General features: G+C 42.7%; 1 protein-coding gene across 6 annotated transcripts in view; it reads left to right on the forward strand.

Annotated features, from left to right (window-relative positions):
- Positions 1-20,006, forward strand: part of kiaa0825 (KIAA0825 ortholog) — a 137,684-nt gene that overhangs the window by 41,496 nt on the left and 76,182 nt on the right. For all 6 annotated transcript variants that reach the window (XR_006980854.2, XR_006980855.2, XM_047149792.2 and 3 more), the window contains exons 8-14: positions 4,129-4,394; positions 7,091-7,241; positions 8,953-9,143; positions 11,500-11,691; positions 11,917-12,036; positions 14,331-14,470; positions 18,554-18,733. Coding sequence is in view for 4 of the 6 variants with exons in the window: in XM_047149792.2 (XP_047005748.1) it covers positions 4,129-4,394; positions 7,091-7,241; positions 8,953-9,143; positions 11,500-11,691; positions 11,917-12,036; positions 14,331-14,470; positions 18,554-18,733 (1,240 nt within the window). In the remaining 2 variants the exon portion in view is untranslated. The remainder of the gene's footprint in view (positions 1-4,128; positions 4,395-7,090; positions 7,242-8,952; positions 9,144-11,499; positions 11,692-11,916; positions 12,037-14,330; positions 14,471-18,553; positions 18,734-20,006) is intronic.

The following is a 20,006-nucleotide window of genomic DNA, read 5'->3' on the forward strand; positions in this document are numbered from 1 at the left end:
ATCGAACCTGGGACTCTAGAACTGTGAGGCAGCAACGTTGTCTCATACCAAATCTCACATATCTCTCTTATCTAACCTTAAAAAACCTTTAAAAAAAAATCAATGGGGGAATCCTTTTGCACCCATGGCTAGGATAAGCATCCTGTTTTAATAAGTGTTTGAGTGTGAGTCAAAACAACTGAACTTAATCTATGTAACATGCCTAAAATTGAATCCATTTCAAAGCTCATTTACATCAAAGGACTAAAACTATAAGGGGGCACAGTGGCTTAATGGTTAACACGTTTGCCTCGCACCTCTGGGATTGGGGGCTCTGCCATGTGTGCGTGGAATTTGCATGCTCTCCCTGTGCTTCGGGGGTTTCCTCTGGGTACTCTGGTTTCCTTCACAGTCCAAAGACATGCATTGTGGTGTGATTGCATGGCCAGATTGTCCTTAGTGTGTGAATGGGTGTGCGATTGTTACCTGCAATGGGTTGGCACCCTGTCCAGCATTTCCCCTGCTTTGTGCCTGGGAGTTCCCTGGGATAGGCTCCAGGGTCCACGCCTGTGGTACAGAAAATGGATGGATGGACTAAAACTATGACTAAACCAAAAATAATGTGAAGGTGCACACACACATGGCTGACGATTCTCAAGCTGATGTTGGAGGCCCTGTGATCGACATTACAGCACTGACGCTCCTTCTCATGTCGATAGGTGCACATTTGAATAAAACAGCTTTGAAACTTTGATCCTGAATCTAATTCCGGCACTTTGATGGAGCAGTTGACGCTCGCTGAACCACATCACAAACAAGCGTCAGTATTTGTCCACACTCAAGACCTGTACAACACATTTCCGTGTAGGTCAGTGCTTCGAAATGAGCAGCGCTTGACTCAAAGGTTACGACGTGCATTTATTTGCATCCCCTGCTGCCCTGAGACTCCGAGAACTCCAACCATATCTGACACGTATCACGGTAGACCATAAGCAGGTGGCAGCACGCTACCACAGGACCGGCTTCAGAGCATAGCCACTCCAAACGCATTAATAGAATCAATATTTCACACTTTCACATTCATACATTCATGCCTTGGTTCAGATTCGTAGTATTGCCAGGGCTCCTGTCCCGCATAATGTTTGGGAGAACCATTTATCACTCTGAAATCATACCCGAATTATTGAGCACATCTCACAACGCTGGCTGCACATCGCCCTTAACCTTCTGCCTCACAGTAAGGGCCCAAGATTCAGCACGGTTCAAAAGTAGTTGTTAAAAAGTCTGCAAAAAGAGTATAGCTTTTAAATGTTTTATAAGCTTACAGAGGAATAACCTTGCAGTGGCTGTCCTATTGGGATCCATATCTTTGATCTGTATTAGGTAAAGGTTCTCAGAGTCGGAGCAGTGGACTTGAGAAAGCCATAAATCTCACAGACACCTCCTGAGTCCTCATCACCTTCGGTTTGAGCGGCTGGGTACTTTCGCCTACCTCTCTCACACTCCTCCTAAGCTCTTCACGGCCAAAGCGAGCTGGTTATTGACTTGACTGTCGAAATGGCTCATTGTTTCAAGGCCTCTCCTCTCCACTGGGGCTCCGGCTTGGCAGGGGCTCTTACTGTACTGCGTATGTCTTTTGCCATCAGCACGAAGCAAGAGACTCGGGTAGGTGAGTGCTGATATTTAGTGGAGGATCATGAAGTCACCCCTCACTTGCTTGTGCACTGTCTGATTGATAGTATTGGAATGTTTCCATTTAAAAAGCGTGCCGGTGTTGCCTGTGTTCGTGAGGCCTCAGGCTGTGGTGACTCCCAAGGAGTGTATATAAGGTATACACACATGTTTTACTGCTTTCAAGATGCCTGGTGCTATAACTCACTTCTATAGGTGTATAAATTTGGCAATGGACTCACTAGTATGGCCTGATCCAGTGTCATTCATGCTGATGTGCTGCTCTTTCAAAGTGAGTGTGTGTGGATGGAGGGAGGGAGTGAGGGAACCCAGGGCTGCTTGGGGTGCTTGGGAAGGGTCTGGGGTGATGTCTTCATTTTGGAAAGCGGAGGAGGAGGAAGCAGACTGAAAATGTTGTATGCGTGTTCCAATTTGGGGCTGCCTTCTACGCCGATAACCCTTGGGAGTCTTTTCTTTCAAGTGATGTGCCCCCTTAGGCACTCTTTATTTATTTTTGCAGGCATCCACACATATTTATAATCAGGGCTTGCAAAGAGAAACCTTTCTTTAGGAAAAAGGTGGAAACATGCGATAAAGTATTGCTCTTCTTTCCAAGTGCCACCGGAGAGAAGGCTGCAAGTGTTTGAATGAGGAAATAACCTGACTTCTCCCGCAGCCGTTTCTGCCCGAGTGATTCAGTCAACGTACATTGAAATTGTACTTGTGTTAAAGATATTTCAGCAGATCAAGTGCAAGTATTTCTCTTCAGTGTTGAATGTGGACTGCTTATCTGCTTATCTTATCATGCGATTGCCCTAGTTGTGTCTGTAGGTAGTAATTCAAGGCGACTGGTACCGTTTTGTTTCTCATAAATGTCTTTGAGATTATACAGTCAGCTCGGGAATTATTGGCATCCTTCATAATGATGGGTAGAGATGGTAGAGATCTCACACTGAAAACTAAAATGTCTTGCATTTAACTAGTCTGTCACCGGTGTTTTTCGCTTCATTGGTCTCGACCGGTAGTTGTATTTACCTTACAGCGAGCAGCACTTACTGCTCATCTCTTTCCTGCTGAGTCGCTTTCTCCCTCTGCATTTTCTCCTTCAAGATATTCCACATCCTCCTCCAACTACCTAACTTGGCATGACTCGGACATCCCCGTGCCAACTGCTGACTGCAGCCTATGTCAAAATGCCATGCTTAACCAGCAGATTTAATCCTTGACTCAGAGTCTAATAGACAGGGGGTCCACAATTTTTCAAATATTTTGTGATGACCCATCATCATTGGTCAAAATTATAAGACTCATTTAGAGTTTTAGTTATTAGTCTGTCTGGCAGGTTACTTGGATTGGATGAATTTAAACCAAATGCCAGTAACTCAAAATCGTAGGCCTGTTTTAATAGTAAAAAAAAAAATCGTTCTTTGTTTGGAGTATTCACCAATGAAAAGCTCTATGCTTCCTATGCATTTCAATATTTGAATAGCTCACCAAATAAGTATATCCCTGATTGCAAATTGGTCGAATGCTCCTGGTCTAATCTGGTCCAAAGACTCATCTGAAATCAATTAATAGCCCTTGACCAGTAGAGCACAAGCAATGATACTGGGTCTTTGGCTGTATCTGGGAGGTTTTTCCAGGCTGATAATGACCTACTATTTCCCTTTTTCATCTCTGGTCTCTGCAGCATGTAGAGAGTAGTCTGGTCTTGCCCCTTCCTTTTCTGCCCCCGGGTGCCCATGACATGCTCTAGGCTAGCCATGGCAGCCTCTCTAAACATGGCAGGGACCCAGGTAGAGTTGGATGTTGTAGTGCAACACACAACAGAGAGTGCACTCTTTCACATGGCATGTGAAAGAGCTGGCTATGCCACAGTGCAAGGACTTAGTTCGACAGCTTTTGGGGGAATCAGGCAGGCCCCAGTTCACCCATGCCCAACTCTGTGGCACATATTGTATTCAGGCCAAAATGGTTAATCACGAGCAGGTCTGGTTTGGCTACATGCCTGCTGGTAGCTCCCGGGTTAGGCATTTGCATTGTGTGTGGCATGCACTGGTAATACATCAGCTATTTTGCTGCTAGAATTGGAGCAGTCCCTGCAATTTGTAGATGTTGCTGCCTCTGTAAGGGAGCTGATCGACACACCAGTCCTGGCAGTGAGATACGTGGACGAGGATATGGAACGACTCTCCCCAGCTTGGCTTATCAGTATCAGCAGGTGTGAGTGGCTCTGCCGATGTGTTCAGATCAGCCTTGGGTACTGGGGTCACTCTTCATACTTTCTGCCGAAATAAACCATGGGTAGTAGGACACTAGTTCCAGAATCACCAAACAAATGGACTATTCACATGGCACCAACTTCTGCTAGGGCCCTTGTGGGTTTCTGCCGTTCATATTTACATACGGAATTAACAATATCTCTATTTATTAATCAGGGTAATTATTTACGCGCACGTCTCGGCTGTCCTCCTGCAGTTCTGTGCGGACGTGATGGAGGAGTTGGATGCTCTGCTCTCTTTGGCTGTGGCGTGTAAAGATGATGTTCTGCTCCCGGTGTGCTCCTGCTACGTTGAGGCGTGTGGCCGGGTGAGCTCGGCTCTCCTGACCAGGCTGGAAGAGAGGGCAAGGGAGGTTCCTCACTCCTCACCCCTCAAGAACCTTCCCACCATACTGGCCTCCAGCACCTATATCCACCACAGATTGGCTTACTACGAGAGCCAGCTAGGGGATACCAATCGCATGTAAGTAGCTGCTTTAACAGAGGTTACACATGCTGAACAAACCATGTTACTCTTCATCTGTTTCAGTAGAATTAATATAGTTCTCATTAATATTCTTATGAGTTTTACTGTTTACGCGAGAACTATAAAAATAAATACTACAGAGAATGTCATTTATCTACAAATGAAATCGTGCGTTAAGGCATTCAAAATCAAATTTGATCTAAACTAAGACAAAATGAACAGAAAAGTAGTTTGATCAGAAGTTTTCCTACCAACGTTTCAGCCTCAGGAACGAATATATATATGTATATATTAAATATTAATATAAATATATATATATAAAATATTACAGCTAAGAGAATCCAAAATGCAAAGTATTTATTTCACATGTAGAACTTTCAATGAAGTAAAATTTAATTAATGAATATATTGCTTATATTAATTATCAGTTTATCGTATTGAACATGTAAGGAATAATTGGGCCGTTGAATGATTAGTTAAATAATGCACACCTGAGGTGGTGATGCGGACATGATGCGAAGCGGATTATTCCGCGTATACCACAGACACCACACTCCAAGACATTTCAAGACATTTGTCAGGTTTTTGCCCTTAAAACGCTCTCATGTATAGAACTAATTTCTTACGCATCCCATCTCAAGCCTCCGTCACTAATTCCAAAATGTCGTTTTAGAGGTGGTAATGAAGGGTCGAGCCACTCATGTGCAGTTCCTGGTGAGACAGAAAAATTGGAGTATTATCATTATTTGTTTATTTATTTATTTTATTCTCCTTTCTTATGTAGGTTGATGCTTTGGTAATATCGTATGTAAACAATCATGTCAATAAAGTACTTTGAAATTGAGAGAGAGAGTGAGAGAGAGCAAGAGCCGGAAAAAAGAAAGCGAGAGCATGAGAGGGCACATGTGATTGCAGTAATGAGACAGAAACCCCGTGAACAAGTATCAATATTTATTTATTTATTTGTTATATTTTCTGCAGTAATAAATAACCGAAAAGGGCTGTCAATATCTATTTATTAATTTGTTCTATTTTGTATTATCGGCATGAAATTAATTTTTTTTTTTTTTTTTTTTAAACCTGTGAGAAAGTAGGCTATCCGTGTTTATTCCTTCTATTTTTCTATTGAATTATTCTCTTAATTATGTTTTATTGTTGTTTTTTTTCTATACTGGTTATGGCAAGGCTTTATTTATTGAAATTCAACGGTATGCTTCCATTAATGAATTAAGTAAAGTTTCATATCGAGTTATTTCTGGAAAATCAGAAATAATTGTCAGCTCCGTGTGCTGCGCTGGGCGGTACGCTAACTTTTCCGTTGTTAAACTTAACTCGGCGAAGTGATCTGGAACTGTAATGCGGTCAAGACCTGAGTGGGACTACTTTAGCTCGCGCATTAACTGAAAAATAATTCGACAGTATTGAACGGTGCTGTGGTATAAAAGATGTTAATTAAATGAATGAATTCATATATTAATGAATATTACATCACAGCTCGGTTGAATTCTTGAATCTGATTGGTCAGAAGAAATGTTTGTATAATCACACGGCATGGACAGTAGCTTTGGCTGTAACCTGTGCAAAAGGTTTATATTAAAGCACTCGTTCTAATGCGTTAAGAGTTCTATATTAACAGCTCATTCACAGGGTGGGAGCTTGACATAATCTAAGATGAGAGAACGTATTTAAAAGCCCTTGTTGTTTAAGAAAGGGAACGGTATAGTCATTGATGTGGTGAAGTTTATAACTTTAGCTTTTTGTTTGTTAGTTTATCTGTGGGGTTACTTTCTCAGAGCATACAGATTTCACAGACTAGAAAATCATTTTGACCTAATGACCTGCTGAAGATCTCTGCAGTGATTCGAATCTGCTGTTAAAATGTCCTGTTTGCTACTACAGTAAATAACGTGCGGTACGTTTTCCTCGTGATGTAAACTCTATGAGAAACGGACAGACGGGCAAACAACAAGACGTTTTATTGATAAGATAGATGCTTTAGGGAGAATTTAACCTTTCCACCCTCATGTACTGAGTGTTTCAAAACACACATATGCACTCAACATTAAATCCTATTTAATTATGCATTCTAGAAAAACAAACAAACAAACAAAAAAAAATATCAATAAAACAGCGCGTTTAAAAAAAAAAAAAAAAAAAAAAGACAGTTCTGTCTGGAAAATTTAAGTTGAACTTTTGCATAATGTCCATAAAACGAGACGTTAGTAATGGGGAGCTTCTCAATTTATTGTTTGTCCACCGGGTTTTTCCCCAGTCAGGGAGATTGCCAGAAATACTAAAATGCCGTAATTGGATTGTAAAGAATCAGAGCAGGACCTGCGTGAGCCTACGAGTCCTGACAGAACTATTTATCTGCAAAGGATGTGTGTTTGTTCGAAAACAGATGTTAGCTTGCAAAGAGCCAAAGGGAGGGAGGGAGGGAGAGAGAGAAATTAAATACAGAAACGGAGTAGGAGAGAGTGATTGATTCAGACAGCACACGTGGCCTTATGATTTGAGAGCGGGTAAGAGAGATGGTGGGAAAGAGCGAAGGAGAGGAAGTACGGAGGTGGCGAATGATTGGCAGGTAATAATCGGGGCCATTTGCTGATATTAATCACTTAATGGCACTTTGACCCGTGAAATGCCCGCCTTCTTAAATCTGGCCCATATGGCTTTGATGTGCCCGACTGCAGGCCTCGGACTCTGCTGCCCATCCAAAGGAGTCAGGAAGTGACGGAGACCGTTCACGAGCATCTGACCAGCTACTGCGTCCATGTGTGCGCCACCAGTATACTGCAGGATGCCGAGAGTCACTACTGGGCAGACGACAAGTCGTTTTATGAGGTATAAGTGGCACAAACACTTCTGGTACATGTAATTACTATACAAGTTTTATATTATTATAAGTGCAGACCATTTATTACGTTATTTTACATGAAATGAGCGAACGAGTACAGTGTAATTGAAAAGAAATCATCATTTATGTCATTTTAATTATAGTGTCAAAAATAATCTACTGTATTATACTAAATAAAATATGTAAATATATTTCATTTTAAAACATTGCAATTTTGATACGTTGTGTTCATTTTTAACACCCCATCCAGGGTGTGTGTTCCCTGGGCTCCAGGCCGGCCGCGACCTCGTATAGGATAAGCAGTATAGAAAATGGATGGATAAATGGATAAATTCATTTTTAATCAGTTCAAGTTCAAATCATTCAGCACATTTTCTTTGTTGGTGAGCTTAACAATGGTACCATTGCACACATAATGAATAATAAAGTTTTTTTTTTTTCCCAGTGGTATCTCAATTTGCTGGAAAATAGACTCGTACTAGAACCGCAAGGACTGCTGGTTTGCATTTGAGCCAGTTCTTGTTTTCCTTCCGGTCCTGTGATCTAAAACCAGAAAGTGTTTGCGATCGGGCACAATGTTCAGACACGGGCGAGACACAATCTTATCTGTTTTTAATATTTCTTGTCGCAGGAAACCTTGTCAGATTTGCATCCGGTTAGTGAGACCGGTCTTTTCCAGTGCTTCAGTGCCTTAGAGAATAATCTACGTTATTGTTTGTAGTGACCTCCTGCTTGCGTTAATGTGTAAGCAAAGGTAAAATTACACCAGACCATCTGTAGAGCAGTCCATTATGGTGGTCCTAAAGCGTATGCCTCCATTAAGGCCTAACCAGACAGTGAACACACACGCAACCTTTGTAGCTTGTAGGGCAGACAGGCCTGCTGTGTGCAGGTGTGAGACTGACTGCTCGTGTCTGGGCCCCCGTTGACCCTGAGCCCCGTTCCCTCCTCCTGCCATCTCTCTTTCCTTCTGTCCCTCCATGAATCCACTTCCTCCCATGCCAGGGGGTCAGTGCTCCCTCGGAGCGCTTGTCCGGTGCGCTCGCATGCGCCGATCTCGGTGGCTGCTTGCTTGGCTCGGCTGTAGTAGAGCTCGTCCCAGTCCTCATTAGAAGATGTTGAACATGGCTGTTACTAATCTGTGTTTGGTCACACTGTGAACCGGGAGTGCTGTTTCCTCCCTGCCTGAAAGTAATTAGACTCAAAGGAAATCACTTTTTTTCTTCTTCCCAGACTCTCTCTTATTCTATCTGAATAGCCATAACTCTTTTCTCATCACACAGTACTCTGCTATCAACCTTGACCTAACCCTTTGCATGAGCCGTTTGTGTTTCTGTCATTTTAGCTGTGTGTGTGTGTGTGTGTGTGTTTGTGTTGGGTGATGTTCTGAGGAATTCTGATGCTTTCTCCAGATCAGGCCTTCGATACGCCCCGTGTCTCGGTGGGAATGAAAGGGCCAGGTGTGGAGTGCAGGTGGTCTGAGCGTGAGCCTCAGAGATACTGGCCTTTTTCTTTTTGTATATATACAATTTTTTTTTTTTCTTCTGCCTTTCCTTCCCCTGTTCTCTTCTTTCTCACTCATCCCCTTCAAGTCTTTGCTCAGTCTTCCATGCTTCCTGTAGTTTAATCTCTAAATTCAGATTGTTTTTCATTGCCTTTGTATTTCTTCCCCTCTCTTCCTCCTCCCTTTCTGAACAGGGTGAAAGGTGTTCCTTCTCTATCCAGATGTGGCACTATTTCCTCTCAGCTTTGCGCAGTGACCTGTGGAGCACCGTTTCCCCGCTGTTGGCCAAGCAGACCCTGGCACAGGTGCTGGCACAGACTCTAGAGCTCCTGCTTCAGCGATACTCCAGAGCTCAGCCCTCCTACAAAAGACACCCTCAGATCAGGTACCAGACAGCGATTCATCCTTAACTGTCCTTAAAATCACCTGGCAAACTCATCACACATGGTCATGACCTTCCACAGACATTTTCGAGATCTTTTGATCATGTTTTACCATCTGGTTTTATGTCTCCAGGCTTGTCAGGGATAGTAGATAGACCAGATATTCAGTAACAAATGGTTCTTATTGTTGACATTGCTGTTGTTTCAGGGTGGAAAAAAACAACAGTTTTTAAAGGAACAGTCCAACATTCAACGCCATTTGTTGTGTATAGGCCATTACTACAGATATTAAATTCGACATGAGAAACAGAGAGCCTGTTTGCTCATTTATAAAGCGAGTCGAGGGGAAGATGTTTATGAGCGGTCAATAAATGTTTACGTAAAATATGTATGTTTTTGCCAGTCAAGTTAGCACTTTATAATGAAAAGATCGTTGATTCGATGAAAAGAATATTGAACCGAACAGAGATGGGAATGATTTGCGTTTATGTTTGAAGAACATAGTGATGTAGGTTTGAGCATGCCTGGATAACACAGAACCTTACAGTAAGCGCGATACGTTCTTTCACGTCTGACTCCTTCCTTCAGACCTTAATCGTTCGAGCATGACTATGGTTATAATGTAATGTGATGCATGACTATAATGTAATGTAGTTACATTGGTAAATGGTCTGCACTTATATAGCACTTTTTAAACCTTTGCGGTTCCAACGCGCTTTACACTGTTACACTGTGTCTCATTCACCCATTCACACACACACTCACACACCAATGGTAGCAGAGCTGTCATTCAAGGCGCTAGCTTGCCATCGGGAGCAACTTGGGGTTCAGCGTCTTGCCCAAGGACGCTTCGGCATGTGGAGTCACGTGGGCCGGGAATCGAACCGCCAACCCAACGATTAGTGGAAGACCCGCTCTACCACCTGATCCACAGCCGCCCATTGCCATATAGTTTAAAAGTTAAGTCACCAGCAGCCTTCTGGACGTTTTCTCATCAACATTTCTCATCCGTATACACTGCGAATGCGGTGAATGATTTTATTGAGAAGAGTCCGAGTATTCCATTAAGGTCAGCTCTGGCTTTGAGTTTCTGGAAATGTCCTATAGTTGTGATTGCACATGTAACTAAGCTTGATCGTAATCCAATGTGAAGGCCATCACCCGAAAACCACACACTCACTGTGTGCAGTCATCCGCACCGCCTCGACCAGCTCTCCATATCTGTAGCGCCTCACGAAACACTAGGCTGTCTGTCCAGCAGGAACTACAGGCTTAGCAGGCAGTGTTGCATGTTTTAGTGATTGCGCAGGGCTCCGGATTTGTTCAAACAGGCTCTCTTTGTTAGCACGCTAACCCTAGCGCCTGGCTGTGGGCCCTGCTCGGTCATGCTCCATGGGGCCTGGGCCTTATCGAGGGGGGCTCGTGCGCTGCATTAGCACATAGTTAAAGTGGTTAAAGACTCGGCCAGAGCACGCTCTCCTTCTCCAGCCGGCGGGCGATGAGAAAGTGCAGAGCACCGAGAGACCATGGGGAGGAACAAGGGAAGGAGAGTAAGAGTGGAGAGAAAGGTGAGGATGGATGGAAGGTTTGTTTGAGGTTTCCCCTGATGCGCATCGCTGCAAGGACATACAGCTATGAGATACTGAGTGTAGGCTGAGCTTAGTGTCGATCACACAGATGGTCATACTTGTGCGCTCTCTCTCTCTCTCTCTCTCTCTCTCTCTCTCTCTCTCTCTTTCTCTTCATCACTCTTTCCTTCACTTTCCATCCGGGGGAGTGAGGGATGTGCACAGAGTGCGTTGTAAAGCAGAGGAACTTTGATATGGTGTTGAAAAGTAAGGTGTGATGAAAGGATCTAACTGGGTGTCTTGCCTGGCTTTTCATGAACCTGAGGTTGAGCTGACATATGAAATGTATTAATATCAATATGGAAATATATCAAATACATTTGGGAAAAGTCTTTTAATTCTTGAGCAAGAATTATTAACATGGGTTTATTGTCTCTATTTTGTAGGTTTTAAGATAATAAGGTGTTTTACCAACATGGAGGAAGAATACAATCAGTCCCAAGTGTTGAGTCTCCTCCCTACTACACGCCGTTTCATGCGAAATCAGAATTTACACCAACGTCACATGAACGATACCCTTACATCCTCACTTTGATTTGCCAAAGCTATACGTACGTCTCAAACCTTCCAGTACGTTCTATGAACTATCAAACGATGGCATACTAATTACGGGCATGTTGTGCGATTTGGGACACACACACAGCTATCTAGTGAGCCAGTAGAAGCTAGTACACTAACTCAACACTAAAAACTCAAGTGTCCACCCAGTGTCCATCCTCTCCTGCCTCAGATTGGACATCACCGCCATCCTGCTGTGTGTGGAGCATCTGATGTGGTCTGTGTATAACAGCATGGAGGAACTTGTCAGACCGGAGCTGCCTTCAGAAACCTCTAGAACCTGGGTGTCGGTCATCCACAGCCTGTGTAATCAGCTCCTGAATGTCCTCGTCATCCTCACTGCCCCTCTAGCAGAGCTCTACAGGTACCAGAGACATGCCGTTACTCTACAGTATATTAACATAATGCACCGTATTATGATGAGGCGATCTCAAGTAGAACCTCGTGCTAATAAGTATATACTATGTTCTACAGTGCTTTAGTCATCGCTGTAGAAACGTTTATTTCTAACGATTGATTTTAAGTGCGTATCATTGTATGTAAACTATGACACTGGGTTCTGTTTTGTTCTTTCCGATTTGTTATCTAGAGCTTTTCAGAATGGTTTTAGTGAAGAACCATCCAGCACTCCGGCAGACGCACACACTAACCATACTGCCTTTTGGCTAAATATCTTCAACCCTACACTCTTCCCGCTGGATCTGCTAAGGTATTGGATACTATGGATATTATAAGGAATTAAAATGTTGTAATTCAACTAGCAGTCGTTTGTTTTGGGGTCTGAAATCTCAAAGTGTTCTACATCTACAAAGAGAGGTCTTCTTTTTTTACGAATGCGATACTGTATATAGAAATGACTAGAACTGCTGGAAGAAGCGCTGGTATCATCATGCACGATAAACAGGTCCGTACTTATGTATATTTTAATCCGCGTGTAAAGCTCGCCTTCTGGAAGAGCATTCCAGTGATTAGAAGTGATCTAAAAGAAAACGGTTTCGACGAGCGGAGCTGTGAGTGATTCTCGGGAGCATTCGTAGACTCGGCTAAAGCAATGTGCTCATGCTCTTGGGCTGTACTGCTTCAGGATATCAGCAAGATGTGCAGGAACTTCTGATTTCAAACATTAAGCATGTAGCAGGACTTTGTATTCGGTGCCAATTTGAATTTTCAGCCAATCGAATGAGTGTTTTGATGAAAGACAAATTTATTTAAACTCTATAATCGTAATTAAATAAAAGTGATTATAGCCGTCCTGGTGAACATAATGATTCGACGTGATGTGTGTCATTTGATTTGCTTTTGCAGCTTGCACAGAGAAAAGTGGTTTACACACACACACACACACACACTAATGGTGCATTACTCCTGCGAGCAGGCCCCCTGGCTTTACTGTGCTAATTCAGACCAGATGCCGATGCCACTGTTGGTCATGCTCTTTATGCTGATGTGCACTGTGCTTTTTCACTTGGGGTGTGAAAGCCTGAATCCGAGCCGTAGGAGGCCTGAGAAACTGGGTCGAATGTCAGGTTGTCTGACATCACCCTCCACGAACACTCTCAACCCTGCACCCGTGTGATATCATTCAGCGTTGTGATCACACAAATCACCCACAAGCCCTGCTCCCATTGGCCTGAAGGACTGAAATTAGTTTAGTTTTATTACCTTGTCAGGTTTTTGCGTGCCTCTATATGTTCAAGCCTCTCAGAGGCCCTACAATGGGGGAGGGGGGGCCGTGGGGAGAGGGAGGGGGGTTCGGCAGGGCAACTCGAATCAAACTTTCCCTCCGGTGAACAGCCTGTTTTGATTATTTAATAAAATAATAATAAAAGAGTAAGGAGAATATGGATAAATCAAACCATGTTGTGACACGTAGAAAGTTTCTGACTTAGTGTTTTGGGATGTGTGTGTGAGTGTGAGAGAGAGAAACCTGACCCTGTAGTGCAGCGCTCAGATTTATTGTAACTGTTGGACTATATCTGCTGGATTTGCAGCCTCGTGACACCATAAATCGCTTGCACTGGACTGAAGTGCAGCGTTCATCTCTCTGGCAGCAGGCTGCACCATGTTGTCCTCATGTTAGTGATTCAGCAGCTCTGCTCTAGTTCAGTCCATCACGTGTATCCTCCATTCACTTGCTGGTAATTAAGAAGGAAAAAAAGCTTAGTAATAATAATAATAATAAAAATAATAATAATAACCGGTTGGATAAGTGGTATAGAAGTTGGATGGATGGATAATAATAATAATAATAATAATAATAATAATAATAATAATATCCAGTAGGATAAGTGGTATAGAAGTTGGATGGATGGATAATAATAATAATAATAATAATAATAATAATAATAATAATCATAATAACAATAATAATAATAATAATAATAATAATAATAATATCCAGTAGGATAAGTGGTATAGAAGTTGGATGGATGGATAATAATAATAATAATAATAATAATAATAATAATAATAATAATAATAATAATAATAATAATAATATCCAGTAGGATAAGTGGTATAGAAGCTGGATGGATGGATAATAATAATAATAATAATAATAATAATAATAATAATAATAATAATAATAATAATAATATCCAGTAGGATAAGTGGTATAGAAGTTGGATGGATGGATAATAATAATAATAATAATAATAATAATAATAATAATAATAATAATAATAATAATAATAAGCTTGTGCATTTCTTCTAAAACTTCATTTGGATTCTCTTTAAATGTACAACATACTGTCAAACACTCTCTGCCCCCCTTGTTTCCAGATTCACAGCTTTAACGAGCAAATGTATTAGAGACGAGCCAGCAGAATTAGACATTTAAAGAAAGGCCTGGGGCTGAGTTAGAGTACATTCTGTATTTAGTGTAACAAGATAAAAGGGTGTGTGTGTGTGTGTGTGAGAGGGAGAGAGAGAGAGAGAGAGAGATCCAGAATGTCTGTTGCCTGATGGCTATACTGATTAGTTTCTGTCTCGCTGTTATTACAGGGGCGAGGTGGAAAGTGAAAGCTCGGCTCTGTGGCTGCTGAACATAGTGAGCTCAGGACCTGGCTTCTCTCCGGCACTGCTCCTGCAGGCTATACTGCACCGTGACTGCCTCCTACTGCGCCTGCTGATCTCCCATTCCTGTACGAGTTAACCCCCCCCCACCATTGCAAAACCAGCCAACACATCTTTTAGAACGGTTTCTTATGTAACATCAAAGTACACTGAGACAAGTGAGCTAACCTCCCTATTCTGTCTAGTCTAGCATCGCTTTAGTTGACAGGGGAAAGAGGAATACACTTTTTCACACCCATGCTATCATATGGTTCTTATATCGCTTCCTGTTTGATCAATAGTTTACTGTAAAAGGTGTTAAAGCAATTATTTCTTGCCATATAAAGTGGACTATATCAGGATTTAGGAGTCATTTCGGAATCAGACTCCCTGTGATGACCGCAGTAGACTAGTAATTAATATTCTGAGGGCCGTTCCTGATATTTGGTGCCAATACTGAAAACATAGTTATCTTATCTCAGCATGAAAAGGACATGTGAAGCTCTAAAAAGTCATATTAGTTAAGTCCTTATGACTAATATTGTGGCCATAACTGGAACATAAATAAATATATAATATGATATAATATAATATTACTTTGAGAAAACTACAATACAAACAATAGTTTGACTTTACTAGTTGACAGTGATTGATAGTAACCCTTGTTGCATGATATCAGATGTATAAAAAAATTTATTGGACTTCTAGAACTAATCTTTTTAAACGTCTAAATATTTTGATAGACACTATAAATACTAAGGCACCTTGTTGTAAGAATAACCCTTGAAGTCCTAATTGTGATTAAAATTTGTAGCTTACACAAAGGTGACCATATCACGTGGCTGTCTTACTCATTTGCCAAATTGAAATAAGCGCACACACACACACACACACACACACACACACACACACACACACACACACACACACACACACACACACACACACACACACACACACACACACACACACAAACAAAAGGGACATAAGCTAGCTAGCATTGACATGAGGGGCTGTTATGCTAGCAAAGCATACTACTTGAGCTAACAACCTAACAGCGGCATAAAAGAAGACATTAAATAGAGTTCTTTTGCTAGAATCACACAAAAGGTTGGCACTGAAGTGGCTAAACATGAAAACTACTGTAGTCAGCTTGCTTCTTAGTTAGCTGTTATCACTCTATAAAATGAAGCACTGAAGCAAATGAGGTATTAAATAAGCAGCCGAAAGCTAGCTAGCTCAACAACACTGTAAACTGATCTGTGGGCCTAAAAGCCAGTCGGTTATACCAAAGCTTTGGTGTCGTATGTGCTTTACATGCTTGACTAATTTGAATGCAAGTAAGCCATAAATTATTGTCCTACCCACAATCCATCTGTCATTCAGAGTGCAATCACTATGCTGATGGAATTGGGCTCTTTAAGCCAAGGAGGTCTTTGAGTGCTCGTTTTGTGAGTACACAGCTTTACACACCCATCATCATCGCCCTTATCACCCTCCTCATCATCACTGAATCAATAACACTCTGTAATAAACACTCATTTTGGCGTGGGGGAGCAAAGTGAATGACCTTTCAAGATTTGCCTCTCCTTTTCCCTCCACTCGCAGAAGTGTAACCTTTAAAGACTGTTTTGTGCGTTCGCATTAATTCACATTATAGAGACCTCATTAATAACCAGGCGGTGCGCTGAGGACTCCTGCGTTAGTGCTGCGGTGCGAGAATCACACAGCCGTAAATCACGGCGCTACAGCTGCGGCACGGCTAATTAAGAAGAAACACAGTGGCCTGGTCATCCACTATGTACAGTTCTGCTTGGGTCTTGTTACCTTGGAGTCACCATCTCCGTGCGTGGTTAGCACTATCCGAAGCCCACCCTTGCTTTAGATCCTTCAAGGGAATGTTGACCATGTCTGGCTCCAATTAAGCCCCTTCTGAGCAATGCTCTCTAGCTCTTGTACTTTGTATCTGGTGACGCATCAGACCTGCATGGCTTTATGAACATTGTGGAAGTTTAAATTTACTTTTTAAAAAAATCCAAAGAACCCGAGTTTACTGTATCGTCATAAAAGGAGCGTTTCGCTAACATGCCATACAGCAGCCCTGAGGTACTAGCCCACGCACCTTCTGTTTAAGAAATACTTCCCATGTCTCGAAGGTGCAGCATTGGACACAAACACGTATTAATAGCGTCTTTCTTGTACAATAGTTTCATTAATGTCTATCAGTATTAAACGCTTCATTATGCAACAATGTTATAACGCAGATTTTCATGTTCTCGTGTGTTTCAAGTGCGAGTTCATAAGACACTACAGAGCATTTTTTTGAAGTGCGCGCATTCATGCAGTTTTTCAAATCACTTTAATCAGGTCCTTGTGTAACTTCATGAGCAGTTACTCTGTAATATCAGAAGTACTGTACACTGAACCATAAAGTCAGTTCTCATGAAGCGTTAATGTTATGGGGGGCTTGGCGGTTAAGTCTCTGGGTTGCTGATCGGAAGATCGGGGTTCAGACCCCTGCACTCCCAGGCTCTGGGTGACTGATCGGAAGGTCGGGGGTTCAGGTCCCAGCACTGATCGGAAGGTCTAGTTTGCTTATCGGAAGGTCGGGGGTCCAAGCCCCAGCACTGCCAGGCTCTGGGTTACTGTTCGGAAGGTCGAGGGTTCAGGCCCCAGCACTGCCAGGCTCTGGGTTACTGTTCGGAAGGTCGGGGGTTCAGGCCCCAGCACTCCCAGGCTCTGGGTGACTGATCGGAAGGTCGGAGGTTCAGGCCCCTGCACTCCCAGGCTCTGGGTGACTGATCGGAAGGTCGAGGGTTCAGGCCCCAGCACTGCCAGGCTCTGGGTTACTGTTCGGAAGGTCGGGGGTTCAGGCCCCAGCACTCCCAGGCTCTGGGTGACTGATCGGAAGGTCGGGGGTTCAGGCCCCAGCACTCCCAGGCTCTGGGTGACTGATCGGAAGGTCGGAGGTTCAGGCCCCTGCACTCCCAGGCTCTGGGTTAATGATTGGAAGGTCGGGGGTTCAAGCCCCAGCACTTCCAAGCTGCCACTGATGGGCCCTTGAACAAGGCCCTTAACCCTCTTAGCTCCAAGGGCGCTATATCATGGCTGACCCTTTGCTCTGATCCCAAATTCCAAACATTAATGAGTTATGTCAATTATGTCAACAAAAATGTCACTTAATTAAGTGCTTATGTTAGACTGACGTATCTAGTCTTTGAGAGTTAACACCTATTGGACTTAGCCTTTCTAAATGGTTTAGAATTGACTTCTGTAGGTCTTATATAGCCACAGGTAAAGTGTCATATATTCTATAACGTTTTTTTTTTAAATTTGATTTGATTTACCACAGAGGAAGAAAAGCATGATCAATTTCCTTCTGTTCTTTATCAGCTCCTATTAAGCTGTGAAATATATAACCAGCTGTGCAAAGTAAATTCTTTAATGTGGCAGGTAATTTAGGTAGCAGGTAATGTAGGTAATTTAGGCATGTCATTTCAAAGCAGGCTAACATTTGTCAAAGGGTGCAAACAGTGCAAACCTCTGAAAGATGCTGAGTGTGTGCTGCGTTTCATTCACACCCCTTTTCAAATGCCTGTCATCGCCTACAAGGGAGAACGACATTGGCTGAAGCAAGGCATAAGGCTCGATCTTTCTGCTGCTGTCTCCAGGCCTGTTGGACTGACAGGACTTTGTACAAGGACATTCTGTCAAATCAAACCCCTTTTCTCTGCTGTCCTTGTTCAGACAATGTTTATCTACAAAATCAGATGGGCTACCCACAATTCCTACGGAGCCTTTTGTTACATGTGCTCCAAGCTTTCGATATACACGGCCTTGAAGTGTGTACCGGCAATTTATTAAAATTCTCAGATACCATAATGAAGAGTAGGGTGGGGTTTTTTTTCTCCTCTTTCTTCCATTGTGCTCTCTGAAAGTCCACAGGGTAATGTAAATGTACTTTCGCTCAGCGGTTCTGCAACAATTTACTATGTAGTTCAGTCCTATATGTAACAGAATCAACCTCATACTATGTTAATAAAGCACAATCTTTCACCGTGTTTATATTTCCGTACACTGCCGTCTCTGTATCATCCCCACGCCATCGCCAAAACCCATGAGGAAACGGTAGTGTATGCTGTTAACTGGTTACTTGGCTTCTCTGTTTTCAGATCTGTGTTTGGACAGTAAGGTTGAAGTGTCCCTTGAGGCTCAGGAAGCTGCTGCTGAGTTTGTGGAAGCTATTTTTGCCATCCTGTCCTCCCTAAACAATGTCCCCAGGGCTCTAGCGCTTGTGCTTGAGGGCTACCTGGACAGAAGACACCTTTGGGACCACTTTTGCAGTTTAGCAGGTATATAAAAAAAAAAGCAGCATCTCTTCTCCTCCGCACAATAAAGTGGAGCTACTGTACAAAGTCCACGCTTTGAGTCTTATTCACGCCTCGTCCAGTCTGCTGTGTCCCTAATTACCCGAGTATTAAATCTGACCAGCAGGCTAGTTGGTAACATGCATGGACAGGAGAGGCTCCTCATAAATCAAAGCCATAATTAAACCTTCAACTCTCCCTATGATTGCTTATTTATTGCCATTTCCATTTTAACCTTGTCTCTTTGTCCCCATTTCGACAAAAGCTGCTACACGTATATTCCCTGTTGTGCTAATGGTTAGCACGTTGATTTAGCATACTGACACAGAGACTGCAATTACGGCCTGACACTTTGCTTTTGGAACAGCCTTTGATTTGGGGGTTTAATCCGGACTCCTGCCGAGCCGGAGCACTCGTTTTTTTTTGTGTTTTTATTACATGCGAGGGGTAATTATTGTTGCATAAATTAGACAAATGAGAGGGGGGTATGCTAGGAGAGGGAGAAGGAGTGTGTGTTGTGAGTGCACCCTGCTTTTTATGTGTAACTGAATGTTCCTGGAGGCGTAATTGGCTTAATTGCTGATTGGGCCCACTTCAAGAGGACCAATGAAATCCAGCGCTAGAACAAAGGCGTCTATGATGAGCTTTGCTTAGTGCTAGGATTTGTCTGCATGCCATTTAGTAAGTGACATAATTGGACTTGTCAGAAACGCCAGCGAGGATATTGCCTTCGTTTTTTTGAGTCTTTGTTAATTTAGCTTGACATCTTTGTGTATGTTGGGACCCCTCCTTTCCTGATCAGAAGGAAACGGCTAAACAGAAGCGGCTTACTGATTTTTATTTAATATTTCACGTTTTGGAGGCATGCGTGTCTGTCGCCGCTGACACCGTGTTTGTGTGGCTGCCTGGGAAATCGTAACATTTTCTGCTATCTATTATGATATTTGGCTCGTATCCTAAAAGTTCTAGCACTTTTTAATCTGGTTACTCCCAAAAGTTTTGCAATGGGAAATGAGTTCTTACTTCGACGATCAGCATCATGCACATCAGTCTGTTGTCTCGTCAGTCCCTCGTGACATTTAAACATTTGAAATCTGCCCCCCCGCTGTCGTTTGTACAGAGTGTGTAAGTACTCTTCTCTGTTTTGATGACGATGTGATGGGCAGAAGCGTTGCTGACATTTTGACAGCTACTATCGGATTATAATCTGAATTGATTAGGCGTATGCCCGTGTCGCTATAGCGAATACCTATCCGAA

Source organism: Ictalurus punctatus, chromosome 22 (assembly GCF_001660625.3).
Source record: "Ictalurus punctatus breed USDA103 chromosome 22, Coco_2.0, whole genome shotgun sequence".
Lineage (NCBI taxonomy): Eukaryota > Metazoa > Chordata > Actinopteri > Siluriformes > Ictaluridae > Ictalurus > Ictalurus punctatus.